Source organism: Scophthalmus maximus, chromosome 16, assembly GCF_022379125.1.
Source record: "Scophthalmus maximus strain ysfricsl-2021 chromosome 16, ASM2237912v1, whole genome shotgun sequence".
NCBI lineage: Eukaryota > Metazoa > Chordata > Actinopteri > Pleuronectiformes > Scophthalmidae > Scophthalmus > Scophthalmus maximus.
In genome coordinates this window covers 9,577,388-9,605,387 of record NC_061530.1, presented here as the reverse complement: position 1 = coordinate 9,605,387, position 28,000 = coordinate 9,577,388, and the positions used below count along the sequence as shown (strand labels likewise).

The window sequence follows — 28,000 nt, the reverse complement described above, 5'->3', positions numbered from 1 at the left end:
CCCCGAGCCTACTTTAACGGCGCAAGCACATGGACCTAGAAGGAAAAGCAAGCAGACACATGAATGCTGCTGCAGACCTGACCGTACCTGACACTCCAACTGGGAAGTCTGGGAAGTTCCGCATCCAGTGGAAATCAGGGGTTACAGGAAACCAACCCAAAACAGTAAGGTAGGATATCATAATGGAGGTTGTTATTGTCTTCTAGTAACTGTGACTATCCCACCCATGACTATCTATTTTGCCAAGTTTAGAAGCAAGCTAACTCGGAGGAGAACATAGCAAATTGTTAGAATTGCTATATGCTATGCTTTATTTGATAACTACTTTGCTAGTCTTACAGACTTTGTACGGTGTTTTAATATCATCTCTCTACACAATTTTTTTTTGTAACTTCGGACCGATTTTCGACTTATCTAGTTAATTGCTGTTAACTGCTATTGTTGCCAGGACCTGTTATGATTGTGTCAGGTATATACAGTATATGCTGCATTTTGGATAGGTTTATAATTTAAGAGGGGGAAAAATGAAGAAGAAGAAGAAGGCAGATATAGCATCATTGTTGAGGGCAAGTGGCACGAAGAAGTCAGCTGAGGCACAGAATGACATCCAGGGTGAGATGGAGAAAGAACAGGCAGACGCAGCGGGCGAGGATGAGGAGCCCCCAGTGAGCAGGAACTTAAGTGGACCTCCAGGTATACAGTATAGAGACTCACATACAGTATATACACCTGGGTACGAGCTAATCTTATTTACAATTGTCTTCCAGTGTGTCTATTCATATACAGGTTATGTTGAAAGTGCCTTGTAATATATTCAGTAAGTATTTTCAGTACATTAAAGTATGGCATATTTTTATTTGCTACCCAGAGACACTTTCACTAATATTATTTTCATTATTTAATTTAACCTTTATTTATACTCGAGAGATCAATTGAGGGGTGACCCGTGAGAGTGTTTCAGTTGTGTGTGTGAAAGCATTTCAGTTGTGTGTGTGAAAGCATTTCAGTTGTGTGTGCGAGAGGTAATTCTGGAATATGCCCCCAACGGCCGCTCATAATTAGCTCTCCCTCCCTCCCACTCTCTGATCTAGTCTGGATCCGATCACATTTCAGTGCCTTGAGCTTTGCAACACAACCCGCTCCCACTCGCTCGTCGGACTCGCAGAGACTCAGGTCATGACTGACCCTCCAGTTGTCATATGGGAAGACGAAGTCAGGCAGCTGCTGCATTACCGAGCGCTGCTCCCTCGTCTGGAAGAGGCCCTGGGCAAATTCTCCAGACGGGACAGCGCAGAGGTGATCCAGCCTGTGCGCACCACAATTACCCTGCAGAAACACCATGGGTAGGCCTGCTCCTCTCTGCGAGTGTCACTCGCAACGAGCGTGTGTGTGTGTGTGTGTGTGTGTGTGTGTGTGTGATCATGTTGAAAGGAAAGTAAGAAAAAGAAATAAAGCACAAAAATAAAAATGATTACATTTATTTGTGTTTTACTTTTAAAAAGTCAAAAAGGAAAAATACTTAAAGCAGAGAATTATTTAAAAAATGTAATTGTTAATATTATAAAAATAATCATGTTTCCCTCTGGATAGTGTATTAAGGAGCTGTCCTATCAGCAGAGCGGGCTCTTACAGGGTTACATTTTGGATAGGACGGAGTTCTTACTGGAGAGCCAATAGGAAGCCTTAAAGCTGCCTGTCCCCACCTCCTCATTAGCATTGTGTGCTACAAGGGTCAATGGTAGCCTTTTTTGGACATCACTAGTTAACTAGTATAGTCAGAAGGTCATTCAACTAGTTAACTAGTAAGCACTTTGGCTCTCAAAAAGTGACAAGTAAGAGTTTTTGTTCAACTAGTAGGAAAAAATGTCCAACTAGTACAAACAAGTGTCCAACTAGTGCTGACAAAGAGCCAACTAGTGGAGGAACCTGACGTCTGATATCAAGGATATGGAATATATGTTCAAAAGGCTTGCCATAGTCCGTTGCCAATGCTGACACGTTCACTTTGCACAGGTTCTTGGGACTGATGCCTTCTTACATGGAGAATGATGGAATCCTGTGCACAAAGCTTGTGTGCTTCTACAACAGGGAGGCTGGTTCCACATTGCCAGCCACTCAAGCGACAGTGCTGCTGCTGGATTCAGAGTATGGGAATGTCAAGGCTGTGAGTGAAACTGGCGCATGCACGAATGGCTCTTTAAAAACTAAATGAATCAAATCATAAAATGTTTCCAACCTGCAGGTGATGGATGGAGATGCCATCACCAATATGAGGACAGCAGCAGTCTCTGCAATTTCAGCAAAGGTGCAGTTTACTTCTCTCTTTTTTTTTTAATGCTTCAGGACGCAGAACCTGTTGCCCTGACGTTGCACTGTTTGTGTGTTCTCGGCCTGCAGCTGCTGATGCGTCCAGAGGCAGAGGTGTTGGCCATCTTGGGGACTGGCAATCAGGCCCTGAGTCATTACAATGTCTTCACTGAACTGTTCTCATTTAAAGAGGTACTGTCAAAAACAATATAGAGAGAGGCGTAATGCTGCCACGTGAGAAAAAAACAGTATCACGTTATCATGTGAAAATTTTATTGTTATACCAAAATGTTATTCATCTTACAACAAGACAAAAAAAATTTCATGTCAGCACACAAACATATCACATCATAATGTCATCATTTACTAGTTATCTTGTTATAAACCGTAACGCGTTATGGACTGAGGTGAGAATGGATATATCAATGATTTGGCTCCCTTTCATGATCCTAATAAGTTGTGCTTCATGCCTGGGTTGACCCATGACGGGACGCTGCCGTTGTTGATCATAGATGCTCATTTATAGTTCAACATTTTGGGGAACAGACCGTTTGATAACTTGATTGACAGATACCAAACTTGTAATAGTCAACTGAGCATCTAAATTCTCATTAGTTTACGGACCACTACAATGGAAAGGCAAAATTACAGCATAAATTTCCAGGTTTTTCCAGGCATGTCCTATCCTCCTCGTAGGATATGTTGATTTTATCTGCTTGTCTAAATTTTTGTTTGTTAGCAGGTTGGTCAAAAAGTTATGGCGATTCAATTTTTTTTGAAAGATCTGGCCTGGATTTTCTCCCTAGGTGCGTGTGTGGAGCCACACGAGAGAGGGAGCGGAGAGGTTCAGGAACTCTGTCAGCGGTCCTGTGACTGCATGCGTCTCAGTGGAGGAGGCGGTGAGGGGAGCGGACGCCATAGTGACAGTAACTAGGTGTACTGAGCCAGTGCTGTTTGGTCAGTGGGTCAAACCAGGAGCCCACGTGGCAGGTGGGAAGACACTTTTAGATCAGATCAGATTAGATCAGCACAACTCAAAATTACCACAATTCACTCAGGGGACGTTATATTCTAGAGACTGAAACTTGTTTCCCTCCTGTTGCTGAGCAGCGGTGGGAGCATGTCGGCCAAACTGGCGGGAGCTGGACGACGTGTTGATGAAGGAGGCCGTGGTGTACGTCGACAGCAGAGAGGGAGCGATGGCCGAGTCCGGAGACGTCATCCGCTCTGGGGTAAGATAAGTGAGATGTTTGTTATTCGCTCCCTTTGCGGAATGTGATCGGGGATGTCTGGTTTTGCAGGCGGAGGTGTTTGCAGAGCTTGGAGATGTTATTAATGGGACAAAACCTGCTCACAGAGGGAAGACGACTGTGTTCAAATCCCTTGGTAAGCCCTGCCGCATGTAGGAAAGTTCTTTTTCCCTCAAATTCAGTACTTTGAGAATCCAGGTTTCCAACTACGTTTTCATAATGTTCGGTGTAACTGATTTTTCGAATTTTTATACCAGGAATGGCCGTTGAAGATGCAGTGTCTGCTAAGCTGGTATTCGACCAATGGAAATCCAGAAACAGCCATACATGAAGTGGCCTATTTCAGTCCTTTGGGTTTGACCCCTGCGTCACACGAGTTGTATATTTAAGTCTGAATAGACTAGTTGATCAATAATTTAGTCAATCAACAGAAAACCAATCACCTTTCCCACCACACCATCCAGTAACCGTTCACATTTTTCTAAGCAATTCACCGTGGCCACAATGACAAAGCTAACATGCTTATGATTAACGGGTATGATGTTAACATGTTCACCAGCTTAGTTCAGTTGGTTATAAAGGTATATGCAAATTTTAAACATTGATTTTTCCATTTAGAGTAGATTAATGGCATCCTCAGCTAAATACGTATAACCTTTTATTTGTTAACATTTTGTAAATCATTTGTTGCAAGCTTAAATGTCATTGCGCTTAACTGTTATGAGTTTGGACAGAAGATGGAGTTTTTTTCAAAGGATTTATTTGCTTAAAAAAAAAAAATCAGCATATAACTATATGAAAAGTTTGCACTTCCTCTGTGCCATTGAAACACTGATACAATGACTCCAGATTTAGAGTGGTTATGTAATTAAAGCTACTATACAATTTGATCACTGCTCGTTTCAAAATTAAATTCACCTGCTGAACAGTTACTGCTCATGGTCATATCGTACACTAAAGACAGTAAAATGAGTTACAGCCCCCGGGTGCTGATACACTGGCTCATAGACTTCATAAAGCAGTAATAGATGGGATCAGAATGACATGGTTACACACCATTATGACAGCAATATGAGCATCCCGTACTGAATGAAATGCCTCAAAATCCAAAGCACTTTCGTGGCAAGAATTTAGTGAAAACTTGAAATGGTGGGTATAATAACCTTTACAGATAAATACAATATGAGCCAGCACAACAACTGTGGCTGCGCTGCACCTTCACATGCCCCGACAATCAGTCATTAAACACTGTGTTCACTTTACACGTAGTGCGAAGAGAGCGGCAGATTCATCTAGGAAGCTTTCAGGAACAAAACAAGAGAACTACCTGTTAAGTATCTATCAGACACTGTGTTTTAATTATTACTTAAATCTGCAGAGCAGCTGCTACGACACGTTATGAGTCCATTATATGATTTAAGGGTTAAACCGCTTCTTCATAACTGCATTGATGGAAGGTTATAATAAAAGTAAAAAGGAAGAAAAAGCATTATTTTAGAGTTGATGGAGAGACTAGGACCGCTGACCGAGTTTTGGCAGCGCCTCAGTTCCTTCAGATGACACATGTAAAATGAAATAAAAACGGTCCGTCAAACAGCTGTCACAGCTGGCTATGAAAAGAGGAGAAATTTGAGCTTCTAAAAAAAACCTGGGAAAATTCATCAAGGCAGCAGGAATCTCTTGTGTAAGGGAAAGAGCGCAGTGCAAGACACCCTTCTGTATTAGAGTTAAATCTACGGCAATTTCATTATAAATTCACCTTCAAGTAGTGTTTCTTCACAATGTCAGAGAGAAATGACATGAGTGTTTTCTTCTTTTTTTTGTAAAAATCCTCACTTTGTTAATCAATCCCAGACCCCAAATCAAAAGCCCCACCCTCACAATCCCCAAGGCCTTAGCAAAATTACTTAATTCCTGTCAATCTGAAAGGACATTACAGATTTAAGAAACCACAAACCAGACCTGAATAAAAAGCGCTGCTTAAATCTGTGAAGTTCTCTCAGATGGAAGACTGGTCGACCAGACAGCTCCTATGTAAGCAAGAACACAAGGGGCTAAACAGATATCTGGGGGGAATCCAAATATCATCTTCTTCCCTCCGAGTAGGCGGACTCTGACTGAAACCCCCTGTGGTTCTCCATTACAATATTTTGCACTTCCTCCTCTTCTTCTTGACGGGTGGGGGGCACAGCACCGCCCTGATGGCTTCGTCAAACACCGTCTTAAGGCCACGCTGTGTCAAAGCTGAGCACTCCAGATACTTCACCGCACCTGGTGGAGAGGAGACAGGAAAAGCAAGTCAGTAACTAAACGGTTTAATATTTGCACGACCATACAGTACACCCAAAGCCATCCCAAGCCATTCAAGGGACATAATACACTTGAATATAAATAATACCGGATTAATTCTTTCATGAATCTAAAAAATAAAAACAAATCAGGCATCATCTTTCCATCTTTAAAATAAATTATACTTTTCAAACTAATCAAAGATCTGCAGAGAACCTGCAACAGACTTTGCATGATGCCGTGTTGAGAACATGTAACATTGAAAAAGTGTCTTCTGCTCTTTGTAGCAGAACTTGGTTGCAAAGTCAAACCCATTTCTGGGTTTAGAAAAATGGTAGAAACATAACTCTCTCAAAAAGGAAACTTTACACAGACTAGTTTTAAAAAGATTTTAAAAAATGAATTAGTGAATGTGCCGGGTCTCAACTGACTTATTTCTTTTGCCATTGCCAAGCCCTGAGGGTAGATGATGGGGGAGAGTTTCTTTTCCTTGAGCTTTTCGATGGTGTCCTTGTCGTCTCTCAGGTCCAGCTTGGTGCCCACCAGGATGATGGGTGTGTTGGGGCAGTGATGTCTCACCTCGGGGTACCACTGCAGGAGGAGGACAGAGTCAGAGGCTGCAGGATGCACACGGACAATACGGTTGACTGTGTGGAATGTGGGTGGGTTGCTAAAAGAACCGATTTCTTTCTCAGTTTCCTGCTTCTTGCTATCCAAATTTGACAAAAAGTGACCTTTGAAGAGCTCGGAGACTCAAACTTTCACTGAAAAATTCTCTATCCATCTGTCAGGAAAACTTTTACACCTGTTACTTTACCAGCTGAAGATAAATGAATTTCCACATTTCGTAACTTTAATCAAACTGTCAAAGTTGACTTGTTATCCAGTTTAGAGCCACATTTAGGGTAATTTTTAAGAACTTTTTATATATTTCAATTGGATGAAGGATATGGTCATCGGACAAATGGATCCTAATTTAACAGAGAAACAAGCTGATCAGATGTTAGCCTCAGCTCGACTTGCAGCCCCTACGAGTTGTCCTGTGTTCGCTAGACTGCATCACTTAAACACTGATTTTTTTTATTTTTATGAAAAAAAACGTGATTATGACCAGAACTAAAAATCTATTTGAAATACTGGTACGTGGCCAAAATGCCACATCTGGTTCAGTTCTTCCTCCATCCAGGATGATCTGACTAGGAAACTTTATGGAAAACAGTATATGAGTATTTGGCATTTGTTGATTGCTGATAAAACAAAACAATAGGGACAAAAAAGTTGCGATCACTGGCAAATATAACACATTTTAAAGAGGAGCCTGTTCTCACCTTGGCTCGGACGTTTTCAAAGGAAGCCGGACTGACGAGTGAAAAGCAAATCAGGAACACATCCTGAGGAGGAAAAATGACAGACACCATTAGCCACCGTTGAAGGCAGAAACATTACGGGAGACAAACTTTCAATACAGAGATTAACAGCTTTATGTTTCTGAAACAACTAAGAAAAAATGAATTTAAAAAAGTAAGAATTTTTAAATTTAATTTTTTTTAAATAGAAGTTAGAAATTTTATAAAATAAAAAATGATTCACTAAAGTAATTCTAGCCTGGTCTTGTTGGTCAAATACAAACTGACTCTCAGCTCCCTGCAAGTCTCTGGCACAGAGAGCAGTTTGTTGGTCAGAGGACAAAGAGGGCGAACAAGAGCTCCCTTTCCCTTCCCCGGGCCGTCCTTCAGACAGTGTATAGGTACTGTGGATACAAGGCTCTACTCTGCTGCGTGCACAGACTCTCTCCTAAGTATTACAGGCCAGTGAATAACTCCAAATCAACGCTGCGCAAAGTGAAAACAGCATTCACGCTAACATTGTCTGGCTGATACTCGTCTGTGCAGGACAGTGGACAGAGACGGGCAGTTGTTGCCACTTGGTTTGCGCATGAAAGCGAAAAAATGTATACGTACTGTCTGTGGGTAGGACAGTGGTCTGAGTCTGTCGTAGTCCTCCTGTCCCGCCGTGTCCCACAGACCCAGGTTCACTGGTTTCCCATCAACCATCACATTGGCAGAGTAGTTGTCGAAGCTTTGGGAAGGGGGAAAAATTATTTTGAGTTAGTTACGCAATGTGAAGTGTAATGCGGTGTGTGTGTGTGTGTGTGTGTGTGTGTGTGTGTGTGTGTGTGTGTGTGTGTGTGTTACTTACACCGTGGGGATGTACTCTCCAGGGAAGGCATTGGTAGTGTAGCTGATGAGCAGGCATGTTTTACCCACAGCCCTGGGAGGGGAAGAGGAAGAGTAGAAAAATAGAAAAAAATACAACGATGAAAACAGACCATTTTACACCCACTGTCTCAGTTGTAGAAGTAACGGTACATCTTTCCGTGACATTACACCTATATGAAAAGTAATATTTACAATGTGATGGTTTAACCGCTGACTTCTCTGACGGGTGAACTACAAGGAGCGAGGAGATAAAAATAGGCTTTTAACGTTACCATGGGTGTGTCTTCTATAATTCTACTTGTATTTCAGGACTTGCTTTGTGCTGTCTATTTTTTTGTTTGTACCTCTGACTAAACATTAGAAGCTACGGAAATTTAATATTGTATAACATTGATCCTGTTGTGGCCCATGTTGTGTGTTTGCAGGTTGTTCCCTTTTTTTGCATACATATATAGTAGGATAAAAGCTTTGGTGATAGGGAAAAAAAATGTCCTAAAATGCCAGTCAATAATGTGTGCTAAAATGTAGTAATTGGTGAAACTATACGCAAATGTAGCAAGATGCATGGTGGAGGTGAAAGAGATCAGTTTTTAATAAGCCAGTCCAGAGAGGACAGCAGTATTTTGAAGACGTACATAAATATTTAAATATCATCCATTATTAAGAGGTCTAAAGTCTTATTTATCTGTCTGAAAACAGTTTCAGATCAATATTTTTGATTCTTCGGTATAGTTTTGAATAAAGAAAAAAAAAAAAACAGGCTTTTAATATTAACATTTTTTTTCCACTGAATCTCATCAGAAAACTATTCTGCCATCTCTTTTGAAACACAGTTTCGACTTAAAAAGGGCCAAAACACATAAATCAAGTGTTTTCATCTGCAGCCCCCTGGAAGGTTGATGGCAAAACTCGCACAAATATCATACGGACACGTGTATGAAAACATCCAGTCGCTTTGCAAACATAAATAATGAATCACTGACACAACTGGACGATATATGAAAACAGCTCGACCGTCGTATTGTTGTTCGTCTACATGTACAAGTTACTGGGCTCTATGACGTGAATAGTAACAACTTGTTCCAAGGCTTTAAAGTGGTGGACCGGATCGCCAGTGAAAGTAACGGGATGGATCCACGGTCCGTGATCCATCACGATCCACATCGCAGGGCAGCCCGAGGGACCCGCCGGGACCCGCCGCGGCCCCTCCCGGTCACACCTCACCGGGGCACGGCGCTAAATCCGTCCGAGTCGTCTGGACCGGCGAGCGGCCGCGGCAGCAGCTGTCGCCCGCGCCCGCGTGTCGTCCGAGGGCCGCCGACGGTCGGTAAGTGGCTCGGCGAGCAGCGGCTCGGAGACGACTCGGGACATTGTCGAGGCCGAAGTGAGGCTGGACAGAAAAGACTCACCCGTCGCCCACCACCACACACTTGATGGCCTGCATCGCTCCCGGCCGCGTCGCGCTCTCTCGGCCGCTCGAGCTCCGTTAGCTTAGCAGGCTAACAGCGGCTCACCTAAGCCCGTCGAGCCCCGTGCGGCGCAAACAGACTGACGCGTCGTCGACGGCGCTCCGCGCAGTTCAAACGTGTCGTCCGGTTCGACTCGTCGTCTGCTGCTTCTCCTCCTTCTCGACAACAACAACAACAACAACAACAACAACCCCCGCGGAGCAGCGACAGCTGAGAGGCGGACAGAGGAGCACCCCGGGATCCCAGGAGGAAAAAAGCAAAGGAGAGGAAGACCGTCGGGAGTCGAGATGGTCAAGATCGAGGGGGAAGAAAAAAGAAAAACGCCCACAGTTCGAGAAGCTGCGGCTCTGTGGAGATCCCTGCGAGTCACATCCGGTCAGTCGGGACAACGAGCCCCGCCATCTGCCGGCGGCTACACCCTCACGAGGCCCGCACCTGTTTATATACAGTCTTATGGCGTGGACCGAAGTTAAAATGTAGACTTTTATAAATTCATTATTTTTCAATCAAGGGCCACAGCAATATGGCACAGAAACAACTAACTAAAGTGAGAGCCACTAAAAACTAATTCTGTGTTTCACAAGTTCTTAGGACTGATTCGACATCCCTTTTTTTTCCTGATTTCTTCTCTCTTTCATTCTTTATCTCTTCAGTAAGGTTGTAGGTGTACAGGCATTGCTGTTGTATGTATATACTGTCATTTCATATGACTTCTCTGGCTGAAAACAAAACCACACAACCCATAACTCCTCAGTATAACAAGACTGAGTCTGAAGTTGGCATCTGCACCGTTAAATGTAGTGATGGAAGAAACAATCGCCCCCTTTTACTCAGAGAAAAGCCTGCAATGCAGCCAGGAAATATTTGTAACAAGCAACATCAATAATCATAATAATAATAACTCCAATCTAACCATTATCATTTTCCAAGCGTAATTTAGTAACAGCAACAGTATAAAATACTTGTCATAGTGGTCAGCCTCCTTTGCCCTCCAGTTTAGCGCGTGTCCACTGGAGGGCAGTATTGTACAGTGTTGCAGTTCAAAAAAAGACTGAACGAGTGCAGAATTCATTTTTCATGCCAATAAACATAAACCTCACTCTCCCCATCTCTCTGTCTGTCTTAACGTATCCGCCTTTTAGTCCCTAACCATCATCTTGGTAATGGTTTTATTTCTCCATCAATTAATTACTGGCTCCATGGCAACCACTCATTCCCCCCAGCATCATCTTGGGTCTCTGCTGCGCAGACACACACACACACACACACACACACACACACACACACACACACACACACCCTTAACTCTGGATTATGTTATTGGGGAATCTTTTTTTTAACAGCCCATTAACAGGATAAACGTCACCATTAAGTGGGGGGTAAAAGCCGGGGGGGGGGGGGGATTAATGAAGGATAAAAAGGGCCCTTCGTTGGCACATCGGGGAGGCTGTAAAACACAGCAGAGTCACACTGCAGGACCTCGGGATGTCAAACTGGGAAGAGACATTAGAGAGAAAATCTTCGCTGAGGCATTTAAAAACATATATTAAAGAATGTACTGTATGTCTTAAATGAGTTACATAGCTGCTGGGCGTTTAAAATGTGACAAATGCAATACCCAACATATATTGTCTAATTGTGACCAGTTCCTCTTCTCAGGACATTCCAAGTTTGTTCTTATTGGTGTCGCAGCTGTTGCCTTTTCGCAGAAGGAGCATGAGAAGAAAGATGTTTTCTCAGAAGCCAGAACTTCTATGAAAGAGCTTTTGTTGGTGTGGCTTTGTTGTGCAGCGTCATGTTCAGTGCACCTCTACTGCCTCCACGTCGCCCTCGGTGCTCATGCATCTCCCATCCAACTGCAAAGAAAAGAAAAGAAAGAAACGTCTGTCTGAACTGACAGACGTTTATTCGGATCATTGTGTTCTACCATTAGTCCTCTGAACAATCACAGAGATTTAATGACCCCCATCACAGCGCTACCATTTGCACTGGAGTCAGATTGATAGGCGATCAGCACTTAGATGCCTGAATGTGCTCTGTAATGTTCAAATTCACAACAGAGTCAACAGGATGTCGACAGTGACAGAATGTGAAGAGAGTTAACGTATTTTTATCTGGCGGTTTTCCCTGGATTTTATTAATTCGGCTGAACTGCACCGTAAAAGCAGAAGGCTGAACCCAGCCGGTGCTGCTGCTATCTCTATAGTTCTCACATGATCAATGTAAGCCTATATACTGCGGTAATAAGATCATGTAGATAACTGGTGTCCCTATGAATCATTCAGCAGCTCAACTGTGATGGATTCCTGGGATTTGTCTTTACATTAGGAGCATTTCTGATCAGGACATTGCAAATGTGTATTTTTGATCTGACAATAGAGTCTCATGAGATCCACGTATCCCCCTGAAGGTCTTTAATCAAGCTCACCACCTTATTATACGTATATTTACTCGTAAAAAATCCAATTCCAACTGAAAATGTCAAAGCAATAGAAATCGTTTCTTTTTTATTCTTTAAAAAGCCATGAACTGCCTCGAGATTCCCCCTTGCAACTTTCCAAAAACCTCTCAGTTCAACTGCATGTTAGGCTTTGGCAGGAGGATGCACAGATTACTTCAGATTGGTTTCAGGCAACTCTGTGCAGCTTGTTTATGCAGCTTGTTTATTAGCCAGTGGCAGCAGATATGAAACTCCCTGAAAATAAACTGCACTTTTGAAGAGTTCCTCACTCTGAAAAAACGAACGGTGATACACAGCATAAGCAGAGCTTTAGTAATGAGATAGAAACAGACTACTGTTTGAGTGCTCGTGTCCAGTCCCATCTATTCACCAAGCTATTTTTCTTTGGTGATGGTCAAACAATCAGCTGTGAGTCATAGATGCAATTGGATTCGGCCAGATTGAGATATACTGGTGAGTCACATGCTGCTGTTCAGGATGTGATGGGAGCAGCAGCAGAAAGTCGGAAAGATGTCCCATGTGTTTCCTTTGTCCCTCCTCCTCATTCTGTGTGTGTGTGTGTCTCTGTCTCCAGCTTCTCTTCCCTTCTCTACCGACAGTGCCTGCACCCCTCTCTTCACCATTGTGAGAACGGAAGTGTGTCACATTTCTTGTGTGTTTGCATTGGTAGGAATGTGTGTGTTGGGACTGTTGCAGTTGTTTTTTACAGGTTACAGGAATTTCTCAGAAACTCCTTATGTTCAAAGATAAATGGATTTTGTTGTTCTCAATAATTAACCGAAAGACGTTCCTCAATGAATGACAAGTGATAAATCAAGCGGAGCTGACTCTGCTGATGGCTTAACACTGTCCGCATAAGTGCAGCATGTTATTTCATTGCCTCATCATGAATCTCTCATGTTCAAGGAATCAATATTTTACCAAACATATATAGTACGGGGCTGGCTAGACATTGAATAATCAGCGAGTCTCATTTAAAAATAAATCAGAATCTTTCATACCAAAACATGACGCTTTATGGCTCAGCATCTACCTCATTATAACAGTACGGGTCATGAAGCGGGTTACTTGCTCACAACATTGCTACGGCACAACTGTGGCCAAGAGATGCACTGGATGAATCCAGTTTCCTCACAGCACAGGGTCATTTGCTTGATGAGGCTGGCAACAATGGATCAGGGCATGACATTTTAGTTGGTTACAGAGGAGGCGACGCACTGAAAACTTCCACACTCATGTGAGACAGTATTTGTGATTGATTATGGGAGTGTGCTTGTCGGCCAGAACATGTACTTCTGTGTGTCTCTGTGTGTGCTAAATGGCAGGTTTTGTAGTGTAGAGACTGAGTGTAGAACTTGCTGTGGGCTTTACACTCAAGTGTGATAGTCAACATGATTCTTTTGCCAGGTTAGACAACGTTAGACTGCACATACTTGGTCTTTGAAGGCTGCTGTCGTCAGAGGAATACATTTGTAGACCATTAATAGTCAAGGCTACATTATGGCTATACATGTTTGACTCAGACTATGTCCTGCTGCGCATATGTCACTGTGAAAATGGTTGTGTGAAATCACATCCTTACTTGATCACTCACTTGATTTGTCTGATACATCATCTTACAACTCTTACATCCATACAGATTGCGTATGGGCCCGGATGTAATCAGACTGTGGTACACAAACACAGCCGTCGGCGACCACTCACGAGGGGCTCGAGGTCCGCACATCCACTCCGTGGCCTTGTGCAAGAGAAGTTGTGATGTGGTTGACACGTGCTGCCTTGCGGAAATTCGCTACCAGTGAACATGGAGGACATTCATGCACTATGCTATGCTGGCTTGTAAATGGGGAAAGTCAATATAACTACATTTTAGAGCGATGTCTGACTGAGGTCATGTTTATGGCCTAAATATTAATCAAAGACACTGAGCCAAATATATCCTTCCCCCTTTTTTTCCCCTGATCTTTTTCCATTTTAAATTCACATAGAATTTGAGTTGAGATATCTTGAATTTGACTCACAAGAGGTGTTCTGGCACACGTCCTCCTTCATTTGGAAGACAAATATGCCTGTTTTTCCGACTGTCTTGATCCTGGTAAACCCTGTGCACATTGCGAGCAACAGATGAATTAACTCGAGCGTTTCATTGATTGGATGGAAATAATTGAATTGTATGATGCAGAGAGCTAGACTCCACCCTGCTGGTTCCACTGAAACTGGAAATAGAGCCTCTTCCTGTTTTGGTAAGGACATCTGCACAAAACACACTTCTATTTCCAAAAAGTGACGGCCCTTCCCTCCCTAATGCAAACCCCCTTTTACCTTGTGCGTAAATGTCGAGGAGAGCAGAAAAAAATCGAGGAAAATAGAAACGTTGACATGAAGATGTCATGAGTTCAATAACCCCCCCCCCCCCCCCAAGTTTCTTTGTGAATAATCCCACTGGATGAAATTAGCTATGTTTGGTTCCTTGCTGCAGGCGAGCCTCCGAGGGAGTGTGAGGAGGAATTTATGGGAACATGCTGCAAATTAATTGTAAGTACCAATGCTGTGGAGTCGGTACATGTTTACGCCTGTAGCCTCAGAGGGGAAAAACAAGTGATCAATCATTTGCATTGTTGCACTGATTGGAAATGTGTGTACATTTAGATTTTTGTGCTTAACTATTTCCAGAAGCATGTGAAATGCTTCCTGTTTGAAACAATGGATGTATCAGTTGTGTCAGTCTGGCTGTACTGCCAGCAATTATTGAGCTCACCAACAAACCAAATGCGAAATTATTAGTCTCCATCTTCAGTTGGACCCTGCAGAGGAAATTATTTTCTGACAGAGGTTTTCTTTAAAGCATGCCCTGTACACATGATTACAGTTTGGATGGTAGCAGCGACTAAAAGTCTTTCATACAAAGTAAAACCACTTCCGATTTTAGACATCACCCACATTCAGGCTGGATTTCCAAGTGGGCAAAGTGGGCTACTGCCGTCAGGGGCCAAGGCTTCCACAGTCACGACAGCCTCAAGTCGTAAACTGACAGATTTGTAAAAAACCACGAACTGGGGAGAAAGGTCAATTTCAACATCCTTATTATTTTATATTCAGCTACAATGGAGGGATTTCCTAAATGAAACACACGGAGAGTGCAATCTGCTCTGCACTGTAGTCAATGGTAACATAGACCCTCCGGGATAAATGCACGGCCTGTGATTGGTGTGTGCGTCAACAGGGGACCAAAAGACAATTTTTGCCCCTTGACACAGATCAGATCAGATTTCATAACACTGCGAGGGTGGAGGAGGGAGGGCCGATCACATCACTTCCTTTTCAGGAAACTTTCTGCCATTGTCGCCCTGTGGCGCTGCACAAAGAGTCCTCAGCACAACTCCCTTCCTGAACTTTGGACTGCACGCTGGGTCCTGACTTCATATTCCTCCCGTCAGTACATCCCTCTTGGTGTGGCTGGGATCTTGCCTGGAAAAGCCTCAGTGAGTCATGAGCTCACATGTGCTGGGACAGACAGGAAGCATATCAAGCTGGTCATGAGCCTTGGTATGTGTGATGGTGCCTACATCACCAGTGACGGAGGTGGGGCGGCAGAATCAGAGAAGCACCTTTATCGTAGATATTTGAAGCCTTTGGAATTACTTGGTTCTCTGCGTTGATTGTTCACGAAATTTGATCTGATCTTCATTTAATTCGCAAATACAAAAATGTGCTTAAGCTGACAACACAAAAACAATTATAATCTTTAGTATAGTTACTGAGCAAAGCCTTAAAGCATTCACTGCGGCATTCACATTGGCTGCAATAACCTCACACAAGAGCTTCCATATATTTTTTACTGATGGATTGATTTATGCTTTGATCTCTGACAATTGCACTGGTTGCATCCACTATTAAGTAAAAACTAAATTGAACAAGGTGTGTGCATGTGTGTGGTCTACATATTACTCATGCTGTGGCGACTCAAATCTACGAAAGAGAATAAGGGCCAGGAATTATACAAAAAAACGAGAAGAGGCAGATTTATTTTTCCATTTTGCATATCGAGGACAAGGTCGAAATGTCGAGAATAAACTTTCGAGATTAAACTGGAAAGTATATATCAAACTGCTAACGTTAGTGCACATGGCTGCATCCACAAAAAGCCTTGTGTAAATGAATTGGTGAAATTGTTCTCCAGAACCATGAAACAAAGTAAAGTAAGATGGATCACTGTCAGCTCACACAGCTCTCAGTCGCTCCTCTGAATGGATTTGACTGACCTGAGCAGTTGATGTTATTCTTGAAACACAATTAAAAGAAAAATAAATCTTCCTCTGTTTTTGAGTTTGACATAATTCTCAATCTACTTTATTCTCAAAATGCCAAAGGGAAAAAAAGAATTACCCTAATACTCTTCCACACAGATATGTTTACACAGTTGCATTATATTAGTTATATATAAAGTAATAATATAAAATTTAAAAAAAATTATAAGAATATATTATATATATCATACAATTTTACAGTCATATTACAATGTGAGGTTGGGTTAAAGGTTTAGGGTAAAGGTGTAAGTCACTACAATGTCCTCTAAAGTGTGTGTGTGCGCGTGCGTGTGCGCGTGCGTGCGTAGGGGGCGTGGTTTGATGACGTCGCCGCGGTTGCAGTGTAGCTAATGTGAATGCAGACGGAGACTGAGGATGGAGCAGAGGAGGAGAAGCGCCGCCGCCGTCTCACATCGCGGTCACACCTCTGAAATATCACATCTCCAATCGAGGAGCCTCCTTCGATTTGAAAACTAAACAACAACAAAAAAAGGCTGTGACTTTTCTCTTCTCCTCTGTTTCTCTTAACTGACACCGGTCCACTTCCCCCCGTCTCCCCGTCGGCGCTACACCGGCTTCGACTGTCTTGTGTCAGCGGAAGAAAAAGACCAAAAATCCCGTTGGAAATCCATCTTCGAGGTTTCACCCATCTCCTGGACTGCCCCGTCACTGCCCCGACAAACATGGATGAGGAAAATCACGGTAAGGCTGTTTTCTTCCTCCCCCCCCCCCCCCCCACAATGTATTCGTGCCCCCTCACATCGGGACCTCTCCCCTCAGCCCGTGTGCAGGGATGGGAGGACGCTGTGGATGGATGTGTGAGCCAGGGAACACGGATGTGAGCAGATGGAGCTGTATCACATCCAAGATGTTGTGGTGTTTTGCAGAACCCACTGAGAAAAACAATCAGATTCGGATTTAACAGCTGTTGATAAAGGAGCATTACGCAAAAAAAAAAACCACACAAAAAAAAGCACAGGTTGGTTCGGTCCCATGATGCAGGTGAGAGGAGTCCGTCTGTTCCCGTGTGGAAACAGGTTAAGAAAAACGCAGAAGTCCTGATTAAAAACAACAACAACAATATCGATTTCTCCATGCATTCACCGTTTCCATGTGTGTGATGTCTTGCTGCAGAGCTTTGAAGTTGTTCTCACTATCTCGTTGCGCCGTTTGGAGCCTGTAAACTGGTGGGAATTGATAAGGTATCTGACTGCCAGGCTTCCATCCAGGGCACAGACCCACCAGGATCTACATCCTCTTACAAAAGAAAAAAAAAAAGAATCGATAAATGAATAAAATAAGTCCCGGTACCAGAGGTGACTGACTCACTATGAATGATATATTATTATCTTTTATAAAGAGGAATATGGCTGAAACTAACAGTTAGTTTCAGCCAGTTTTCGTGGATTTGTTGGCAGATTATTGTCTTGATGGAAAATGGAATGTCAGGAAATTGTGAAAAATGATTATTGTAACATCCCAGAGCCTAAAGTGGTATCTATTCTAGATTATTTTTCCCGGGCATCAATCCAGACCAAAATATATCCTCTTATAAAGAAAAGCAGCAGATCTTGTGTAACTTAAACGATTAATCTATTATAAAAGTTGTTGTTAATTAATTTAGCATCTGTTGATAGTTGTTCCAGCTCTACAATGGAATATTAATATGTGAAATGTAAAGGTCATTATTAGAACTTATTATCTAACGGCATATACCACAAACTTTAAGTAGCTTCCATATAGTGATACTATAGTGGAGGTTATGTATGATGAAGTCACATGGCATGCTGTAAAGAAGCTGTAGTGATGTTGGTTAGAAATAGTATTTGGTTGCCACGGTTGCGACAGTGTGATTGTGTGATAAAGCTGAATGAACTGAACGTGTGCAGCTGCATGTCTCACCTGGATTACTGCTCGCATGGCGGCCGCAGCTTTATTGTACGATAGTGGATGAAGCGCACACATGCAGGATGCCCCTGAGCAGATAATCCAAACCGCCTTGTGGGCCGAAGGCCTTGGAAGGCTGTGTAGTGTAAACAAAAGGCCCTAGTCTGATAACAGTTTGTCAGTTTAACTGTGACGGATTAGCAGACCCGGGAGGGACCCTCATCTGAACTTCCACTTTTTTTCCCTTATGCATTGTCTGAACACTCTGAATATATGTGAGAGTGAACATGTGTTCATGTGAGAGTGACCCAGTTTGACCCTTTTTCTTAGGTTTAATTTATATTTGTGGGTTAGGGGGTTAAGGTGTAAAAAAAAAAAGCATAATTTCCATAAAAGCATAAATAGACAACCTCTTGTCTTAAACTTGTCAATATAATGTTAAAACAGTGTAATGCTGATAGAAAAACGACACCATCCACGCTCATATTGGTCCCTATAAGTCTTGCTTTCACCATGTTATTCTCTTGGCCACAGGGACATGTTTTTTTGTGGAAAAATTAAGATTGGATTTATGATTTACTCATCAATACGACCTGAAGTTTAACCCAAGGTTATTTGTTCAAATTGGGATTTTTACGGTTGCGGTTATTTTCTGCCTTGGACAGTAGGCAGGCCGCTGACGTTGAGTTAGCCATGATGTAAACGCTGCCACTAATTCACGCTAGGAACCAGAAAAACATACTTCTTTCTTCTCCTGCGTTATCGCCAAAGTGGTGTTAACAACTTCCTCTGGAGCTCTGGGGAAAGTACCTTTGTCCTCACCAGTGTGTTGCTACTGCAGCGTCTTTACGACGGTGTCCGAACAATAATACCACCAGGAACCACTAGGGGCACCAAAGTTGTATGTTGCCTCTTTAAGGAGGTTTAACTATCTTTGTGTTGCTGTTCTTCTGTTGTTAATACAGTAGTGCAAGTTACATTAACATCAAATAGCAATCAAATTGACTGAGTGGTACAATTTCTTTGTTTGTGTTTTAGTGTGTCATCATGGTCTATGCGTTGTTACAGAGGCTTGTTTAAAGTAACACTACTCTGAAATCACAGTTTAGGATTTGACCTGTATCCTCTTTGTAATTTCCCACTAGCTGTGGCCACAAGTGAGGCCCACAGATGGGGTCAGTTTGATAGATGCCGGTCACTGAATCCTGTGACAGGATGTCAGAGAGCACAGAGGTCACACTGTCTGGTGACCAAACTGGAAACATACCACCCCAAGCTCAGATACATGGTGTGCAGCACTGTGCAGTGTGTGGATCATTGAAATAACTTACCATAAATGTTGAAGTAATCAAAAGCTTGCGTTCGCTCACTCACACTCGCACACATCACTTAACATTGTTCACACGCTCACTTTGATATGCTGCTATCACAGCGCAGGTACTGTGGGTGAGATGTATGATGTCAAATCTATTTCTGGGGACCATTTCTGCTCAGTGTTTGTAAATCCATCCATAGGCTGAGCTTTGCAGCCCTGAGGTGTCTGTGTTTTTTTTTTGCATGCCGACAAATGTGCACATTATCGTCATGTGTGTACATCAGGGACCATGTTCTCACGCCTGCATGTACAGTGTGCGTGCAACCTATGTTCAAAGTTGGGGCTTCGATTTGTTCTGCACCTGTGAACCAATCGGAGAACAACGGAGGACAGGGGCCAAAAGATGCCATTATAGTCTAGGATTAAAAAAATGGTGTATGAACAGCTAATGCTTCCGCAAGCCACATCTCATGAAACTGAAACAGTCCATGGCTGTGTCCATGAGCTGTGTCAGATCCAAAAGCTGTCACCTCACTAAGGGTCATCATTAGTGGGAAAAAAAAGGTGGAATGTGTAGAGGCTAACCTGCTCATAGGGTCCGTATTTGTTTCCTGCATCTCTGAGTGAACCTATAAACGGTGCCACTGTGTGTTATTTGGTGGGACTCAGCTGTAGCATGGAATTCATTAGTACAAGTTTACTGCGCTCACTAATCAGAGTTGGCGCTTCTCCGCTCAGTTTACATGCCACAGTGCAGACAGGGCCGGGCCCTCGAAATGGATGAAAATCAGCAACAGGCTTGAAATTCTAAGTGTATTTTATTACTCATGTATCTATTTTTAGCATCATTGTATAGCTGCAATGAGAAGTGGAAAGAACACAGAAGCAGAAACTGGCTGGGATGCAGTTCACTGAACGGCTGGAGGGAGGCCATGAATTTTAACACTCGGCTCTCTTGCATTCGCTCCCCGTAATAGCAGCTCTGTGGTGCTTCTGTCGAGGGACTGACGGGTTGAGTAAATGGCTGTTTTGAGGGTTAAGGGTGCACCATAGCAGCCTGAATGATGATGTCTGTCATGAGTGAGACCCCTGACAGAATTAGTATTGTGTAAGCAGGTATAAATGCCAAGAGATTTGCTAAAACGTTTATTTTGATGGTGTCCTGTGAGGTTTCCTTGACCACATTTCCTGTGTAAGTGTCCTGATAACCCCACCGCGTCAATCAGCACTCTTCTCACCGTCTGACTGTGGGAAAAGTTGAGTGGGAAAGCCCTTTCCTTTATTTCTTCTATTTTCTTTAGACTCAACGTGTGAGCGTGTGCACTAAACTAACAATTCGTATCGGACTGCAGCACTAATGTTATGTCTGTGTGGGGCTTTTAATGGTGCACACATGGTCGTGTCTCTGTGCAGAATCATGAATGTGCACGTTGGCTGTGTTGAAATATCCCCCTTAGAGAGAAATTCTGTGCATTTCTCTCCTTGCATTTTTTTCTTGAGCACATTTCCTCAAACTTAACAGATGTCTGACTTCATGCAGTTATTGTATAGCAGGCCCGACCCACAGCAGGCACGACCCAACCCCTGGTGGCTTTGGAAAAAAAAACTGAATCAACATGCCGTACTTTATGTGTTGTTTCTTTGGCGTCTGGGATCGGAGTTCTGAGGGGGACTAGTTGGTAAGAGGCGGAAGTTGGTGTGATTAAAGTACGGTCTTTATTGTGGCTGCAGTGGCGTGTGTGGGAGGACATCAGATAGTCACTTGGGGCAAGCTATGGCTGCTCTCGAGCAATACACTTCACCCTGGGCGGCTGGCTGGCTTCAAGTAACTGTAACTGACAGCAATGAAACAGAGCTCAGACATCTGTTTCTCCCTGCATCTGCATGCTTCATTTGCCTAATGTCACCCCGGAGATGTGCTTCATGTGGAGCTTATGAGTAGAACTTATTAGAGCTGAAATGATTAGTCTATTAGTTGATCAGTTGAGAGTTAATCAGCAACTATTTGGATGACTGATTAAGTGTTTGAGCAATGGTATGAAGCATGACAGATGGAAAAGTCACTTGCTTTTTCCATGTTAGTGAACTGAAATATATTTGAGATTTGGACTTTTAGTAAAAACAAGACTTCTAAAGAGTCCTGTGGACACTGCTTGTGATGGGCATTTTAAAGAAAATGCATTAGTCATCTGTTCAAGAATGAAAAGTAAAGGCACTACAGACTTGTAGAAATTCCTTCCTTCCATGTAAAATACAATGTGCTATAAATGTATGGATGTGGTAAAACAATCCATTAATGACATCAAAAAACAGTTTTGTTTAATAAGAATATAATGCCAAACATTTGTTTCACATTAAGCCATTCGGAATAATAGTTTGAGATTTTGTGTTATTTGAGATAGAAGTATTTACTTTCTTGCAGAGAGTTTGATCAGAAGATTGGTTACACTTTTGCTAAGCACGAAACAGCTGGGCTTTCCCTGTCCCAAAGGTTTAAAAAGAATCTACCAAGTAATTTCACTTTTACAGGGAATTATGTGCCACACTTCTTGGTAGTAGCTAAGCACAGAACAAAATGTGTTTTGATACATTTCCCAGAATGTCAAATTGTTTGTTTGTTAAATATAAGGTGACTAATGCTAATACCCCTAATACTAGTAATGGGAACATGGCAACAGAAAGAATTTCCCCTTTGGCATAAAAACAGCTGGTTAGATTTAAGTCAGCTCTTCCAAATGCAATGGTTTAGGCAAAACCCCTTTTTTCTCGTGTGTGTTGACACAGATGCCCAAAAAAATGTGCTTAAAATGTACTCTTTGAGATCTTGCTGGTTGACCCGGCAGACAGGCTGTGTTGTTTAAAGGCTTAAGGGGAGATTTGGGAAGAGCAGAAATTAATTTTCACTGCCAAGATTATGGCTTTTGTGGTGCAACACTAGAAGATTAGATATACAGAACATTGTACCACATGCAACGCCACAAATACACAAACACAGACATAGACCCTGCTGGTGAAGGGCGTGCAGGGACTGTGTCTGAGCTCATAACACACTGCACCATTTAACTGCTGAGACTACATATGGACCTGATTAGGGGAGAGGCTGGGGAGGCTTCCCCACACGTTCCAATCTCCATGGTAGTGTGTGTGTGTGTGTGTGTGTGTGTGTGTGTGTGTGAAATCGTAGCTCTCTGTAAGTAAGACAACATCTCCTCTGTTAGTGAACAGAGGTACGCTTTGCCTGGAATTATTGCTTGGAGCTGTCAAGAGGGGAAGGCCTTTGAGCGCGAGACGGAGAGCAGATGGGAGACAAAAGGCTCAACAAATTAAATGAGCAGGAGACAGGGAGGAACACAGGCGGACATTAAGGGCAGCAGAGATGCACTGAGTTTGAGTAATCCGCACCTAATTTCAGTGGAAGGAGAGTTAAGAGAAGACAGGGTCCGGCTGACCATACAGACAGGGTTGGGGAGGGGAGGATCCAAAGAGGCTGCAGAGTAAATGTGCGTTTCTTGGCTTTTGGCTCGATAGAACTGGAGAATCACAGCAACGCCCCGCTCATTCTCACCTTAATAAAATGTCACTCCGTGATTTCATTTCCTGCCCTTTTTTTTCCAGGATGAAGTGTATATTTTCCTCTTCTGTTTCAAAGAGACTTGTGTGAGAGCATGACAGGCTTTGCTCCAGCAGGGAGCCACGGGGCAGGTTGATATTTAACATGATCCGTCTTTAAGGAACTGGAGTGGTGCTGAGCCAATACCAAGAGAGAGCCATTACCTAAAACGTTGTGGGCGGTTTCTATAACTGTTGTTCTGCTCAAAGTTCTTTGGTCTTGTTGTGAATGGGATCATGGTGGTCCGCCAAAGTCAGTGTTTTTGCAGGCAGGCGCACAACCATCCCAGGAACATCCTGGACGAGCAGGCTGGAGGTCGACACCGAGCGGCTGACTGAACAGTCTACAGTGCCAGTCGTCCTGTTTGACCCCTCCTATTTTCCGTTTTTCTGCTGGTATCTGCACGTTGTCAGCATGTTTGGAGATATCAAAACCCATTTGCTCCTGTTCATTGTTGTGCACAGAATAGAAAAAAGCACCTCATACGGATTTTAAAATTGCTACCAAGCTAGATATCTATCACGAATATGGAGGTGAGCGTGTCCATATCAGATCTCAGAGCATTGCGTTCATTCAGCTCCGCGGCTGACAGCCAGAGGAAGCCGCAGAGGAGGAGCTGTCAGGAAATAAATCCCTGTTTCCTTTCAAAATGTATTGTCACTTCCATGTCTTCCACCCTTGTCTGCTGACCTACTTCAGCTCAACCTGCAATGTTTACATTTTACAAGGTAAAATAACAGAAATGACTAACATTTTTGCAAACCAGCCACCAGAATGACTTTAGCCATTCCCAGAATGGAAAATTGTTTGCATCTAGTTTGACTTGAGGAACCGCTCACGGCTTACATAAAAAAAATGACTGTACAGACTAGACTTCAGAGATCTAAAGGGGAATGTGAAGTAGATGTTACATTTTTACTACTTATTACAGCTTCCCCAGCAAATTTTGTCTAAAACCTGGATGATCATCTGAGATCTGTTGCAATCTCTGAACAGCAAGCTATTGGGACTGCACTCAGCCTGGGAAAGCCCCTCATCCTGCCTGTGTGCCAGAAGAAACAGCATCCACCGAGCTCATTCTCAGGCCGATCAAATCATCAGATTATAGTTACTTTGGCCACCAGCATATGGCAGTGGAAGCCCCTCGGATCCTTCTGACAATGTTCATTGAATCTAAGATGGACACAATGCTGATGCTGAACAGATGTGTCATATAAGGAGGACACGGTATGCAGACCACCTCCCATGCGACCGAACACTCGCACAAATGCACTCACAGCAGGGGGTCCCTCCCGAAAACTGCAGATTAACCAGAGCAATCAATGTGAGGGCTCTTCAGCGTCCCAAGCCCCAGATCTCCTTGTGATCCTAGAGGTAGTTAAAAATTCAAAGCGATATTTGCTCTCCAAATGTGGGTTCTCACGCAAAGGGCAGGATTGTTGTTGCTAAATTATTACTGAACAGGCGTGGTGCACTGTAATACTGATTTCAAAGGCACAGATTCCACATCAAACATATTTAGCAGAAACGCATACAACCTGAATGGAGGTTTTCAATCAGCAGCACAAAAACTGGCAACGGTTGTTGAAAATCAATTATAATTTTTCAAGCAAAAAATTCAAAATATTGTTTGCGTCCTTTTCTGAATCATAAAGTTAATTAAATCGGACATTTTTTTTATGGACCAAACAATGAAACAATTACTCTAAGGAATAATAGGTACATTAATCAATCATCAAAACAATCATTGTATGTTTTAGACATGTTAAATATTTAAATTTATCATTTTGAAGGGGGTGGAATAGATGAAAATATGTCCAAATGCCATCTGTGTCCCTCGCTGCTTATTGCCACATAGCGTCATGTTTTTGGTCTTGCATGACCTTTCACCCCATGTATCACAGCCTCTTTCTCTTCACGTCGACCTTTGCGGTAACATCTCATCACTCCTGCGTTGTGGCTCCGAACCAAGGTGGTGCCTTAGCAGGCTATCTGCTGATACTGTCACGCTATTTTACCCGGGATCGCTGAGGCAAAGTAGGTTAAAGTCAAGCGGCGACTGGTTGACGGTAACATCTGTGTATACGCTGTTATACATCAGACTCGTATTGGGCTTAAAGGGCGGTGGGGTGGCTGAGTGTGTGGGATTAGTGCCAGCTGGCCTTGGTGTGTATGCACTCATGTGCGGTTCTATCCACATGTCTATCTGTCTGTCTGTATAAGCGCGGCAGTAATTCAGAGCATGTCTTCGTCTACAGTTAGAGGGATTTTTGGGGGCGGCTTCAGATTAGAGAGGGAATCCAGAGGAAGTTTCCCTCTGCCTTCCTGCTTCCTTGCATGCGTTCCATTGTGCTGCACGGCCAAGCAGGGTTACATGGTTATCTTTTTTTTTTAAAAAGCTCATCCACTTTAAAAGACATTATAGTGGGTAAAGTCGCTAGTTTAAAGCCAGTGGATCTGCACAAATCCTCCCTCACACACACACACACACACACACACACACACACACACACGAGTCAGTGAAAACTGGGACCACAGCCAGAGTTAAGTGAGGGTGGGATTTTCACTCTGAGCTCCATGTGCACTGACTAGCGCGCCGCTTTTCCTGCACAACTGGTATACCGGTTGTACGGAAGTCCTGAAAGACCCGGCGTATGAATATTTTGTTCTCTCTGTCTGGTTTAATGGGGTGGCTTCTACTGGTTGCACCCAAAAATAAACACTGTAAAAGGCACAAAGCTCACGTAGACTGACGATGGTTTGTGCGTGCCAAGGCCTCCCGGCATTAGTTTAAATGCCATTAAAGCCTCTGGTTTTCAGTGGGTGGTCAGGGGCAGTTGTTAGTTTTGGGTGTGAAGAGCAGCAGAGGATTTACTCCTAAAAGTAGATTTAGAGGGATTTTTTTTTTTTTTTAGGGGGAAATTACTGGAGCCTCTTGTTCTGTGGTGCACATGTCGAGTTTAAGCCCTTTGGACCCTCTCAACCCACCACTCGATACAGTGGATTTCTCTATTAGAAAGTCATGGAGTTTCAAATGTGTTTCACGTCTAGTTTTCTGCACATTTAGCTCACACACAAATTGAGTGGCTCACCAGCCGCAGCTACCCCGCTATTGGACAATACGAGCCGAGGCCTTCTGATCACAATGAAGCAGTGGCTCACACCATAATTGATTTTAGTAGATCATCATTCAAGCGTGGCTGTGTTTAATTTGAGGCAATCTTAAAGTAGTGACCATCTTCGGCCCCACGATTCCCCCTGTGTTCGCTGAAGACACTAAACTCGTTTCCTGAGTCGGTCAAAGGAGGTCAGAGGGGGAAGTGTGTTAATAATGTAATTGGTGGACACCTCTGTAGGCGAGCCCCCGCCACTAAACAAGATTATCCACTGGAACAGTGATGTTAGTACTACTGTTAAGTCCTCTCTACTGTCAAATGTGTAATTTGAAAGATGCCCTGTATATAACAACAAATCCAGTCAGAGAAAACTGGCCTGAAGAATAACAGCAATGCTTATCCATTAATGGTGGTTGGGGTTTATCAAAGGGTGCATCCTCTGTGTTTCATTAGATTAGTAATGAATGAAGATTGTTATCAGGCACAATGTTGCAGTGAGTGTATTTCTCCATTAGCTAATGCATGGCCCTAGGGAAACAGAAGACATGAAGCTGTCTACTGTGTATGCTTCCCCTTTGGGCAAATGATTTAGTCCTAATATTATGGCTTTCTCTAATGATTTTTTCAGTATGGATTAATCCGCCGACTATTTTATGGTAATGTTTTCATTATTGATCAACCATCCAGTCTATGAAATGACAAAAAAAATGAAAAGTGCCTCACAATTACCACAACAGAAGTTATATATATATAACTTTTATATATATTACATTTTCGGGGTTTTGTCCAAGCGACATTTCAGATATAATATAATAAAAAATTTAATTTTTGAATCAAATGCATCAACACTGTGCGACAGGCACAAGCTCCTCTTCTTTATTTCATTTGCATATAGTCCAAAAAGTGGAAAACATTCTCCCAGGAAAAAGTCAAAGGAATTGTATGGCAACATGGAAATGTTGTCACTAACTGTTTTTTAAGCTACATTCACAGCACACTACGTAGCCTGAGTCATAGATAACAACGCCAATTAACATCCTGATTTTCACTATACTTTACATCCCGCTCTGTTGTCTACTAAAAACAGGGCCCACAAACAAAATCCCTCAGCTGTTTTTTTCCCATCTACCTGCCGCTCAACATGGGGCTTCAGAGTTACACAAGTGGATCAGGAAAGGCCTTTTGTCTCATTGTTAATTTGAATACCATCTACAACAACACTCGGCGCCAATGAACGCAACAAGATGTCGAATTAAAAGTGGGCTGAATGCTTCCTCTTGAGCCCAGTGACCCTCTTTTACTTTAATTGGCACAGATTCCCGCCTGCGAGGGAAAACAACAAGTGACTTCTTTTTTTTTTATATCTCTCCTTTAGCAGCATGTAGAGAGAGAGGCGCCTTTTTCTGCCTCTAAGCTGGCTTAATGACGCGAGATTGCACAGGCTCCCCGTGCGTCAGAGAGATGGAGAAAATTGAGAAATAACGTGTGCGGGGGAGAATGAAACAGAGGAAGAGGATCGAGGAATAAATATTGACAAACAAGATTGAGACAGGAAAAACTCAGAGAGAAGGACGGTATGGAAAACCGAGCAGAAAGCGAGTGCTCCTCCCTTTTTGATGATTTAAGAAATAGAGAAGGAGATAGAACTGTGAAATGGATTAATAAAGATCCGTTGCCTCCTCTCTTTTTTTCTGGTCGATTAAGACGAACATGCAGGCTAGTGAAATGTGTCACTGAAGCAGAACAAGTTGAAAACAGTCAGTGCTGCAG

At 42.9% G+C, this 28,000-nt stretch overlaps 3 protein-coding genes across 4 annotated transcripts in view; 2 read left to right on the top strand and 1 right to left on the bottom strand.

Moving 5' to 3' along the window:
* The first annotated feature begins 14 nt into the window (after positions 1-14).
* Positions 15-4,489, top strand: crym (crystallin, mu). 2 transcript variants are annotated; one of them, XM_035613970.2, is made up of 9 exons: positions 15-169; positions 1,092-1,343; positions 2,014-2,164; positions 2,243-2,305; positions 2,398-2,499; positions 3,114-3,297; positions 3,418-3,539; positions 3,609-3,693; positions 3,815-4,489. In XM_035613970.2, exons 1-9 carry the CDS (start codon positions 30-32, stop codon positions 3,886-3,888), a joined length of 1,173 nt encoding a protein of 390 aa, XP_035469863.2. In that variant the 5' UTR covers positions 15-29; the 3' UTR covers positions 3,889-4,489. The 2 variants fall into 2 exon arrangements, with proteins under 2 accessions (XP_035469863.2, XP_047183612.1); XM_047327656.1 differs by lacking the exon at positions 2,243-2,305 and having other exon boundaries at positions 2,344-2,499.
* Positions 4,298-9,925, bottom strand: LOC118288140 (ras-related C3 botulinum toxin substrate 1). Its single transcript, XM_035613972.2, has 6 exons — positions 9,475-9,925; positions 8,046-8,117; positions 7,808-7,925; positions 7,175-7,237; positions 6,278-6,437; positions 4,298-5,828 (listed from the first exon to the last, which is right to left on the bottom strand). The coding sequence occupies exons 1-6, from the start codon at positions 9,507-9,509 to the stop codon at positions 5,698-5,700; spliced, it is 579 nt and encodes a 192-aa protein (XP_035469865.1). The 5' UTR covers positions 9,510-9,925; the 3' UTR covers positions 4,298-5,697.
* A 6,568-nt stretch (positions 9,926-16,493) lies between these two features.
* The window catches only part of LOC118288136 (cytohesin-3-like), a 27,097-nt gene continuing 15,590 nt past the window's right edge, over positions 16,494-28,000 (top strand). The window contains exon 1 of the mRNA XM_035613969.2: positions 16,494-17,004. Within this exon, the coding sequence (XP_035469862.2) occupies positions 16,986-17,004 (19 nt within the window). The 5' untranslated portion in view covers positions 16,494-16,985. The remainder of the gene's footprint in view (positions 17,005-28,000) is intronic.

What these genes read in the sequence shown, in the direction of transcription:
- crym (XM_035613970.2), top strand. Translation starts at nt 30, where the DNA reads ATGGACCTAGAAGGAAAAGCAAGCAGACACATGAATGCTGCTGCAGAC. An exon ending in TCTCTGCAATTTCAGCAAAG is followed by an intron (nt 2,306 to 2,397) that starts GTGCAGTTTACT and finishes CTCGGCCTGCAG; the next exon opens with CTGCTGATGCGTCCAGAGGC. An exon ending in ACCAGGAGCCCACGTGGCAG is followed by an intron (nt 3,298 to 3,417) that starts GTGGGAAGACAC and finishes GTTGCTGAGCAG; the next exon opens with CGGTGGGAGCATGTCGGCCA.
- LOC118288140 (XM_035613972.2), bottom strand. Translation starts at nt 9,509, where the DNA reads ATGCAGGCCATCAAGTGTGTGGTGGTGGGCGACGG. An exon ending in GGAGAGTACATCCCCACGGT is followed by an intron (nt 7,926 to 8,045) that starts GTAAGTAACACA and finishes CCCTTCCCAAAG; the next exon opens with CTTCGACAACTACTCTGCCA. An exon ending in GGCAATGGCAAAAGAAATAA is followed by an intron (nt 5,829 to 6,277) that starts GTCAGTTGAGAC and finishes CCTCTCCACCAG; the next exon opens with GTGCGGTGAAGTATCTGGAG.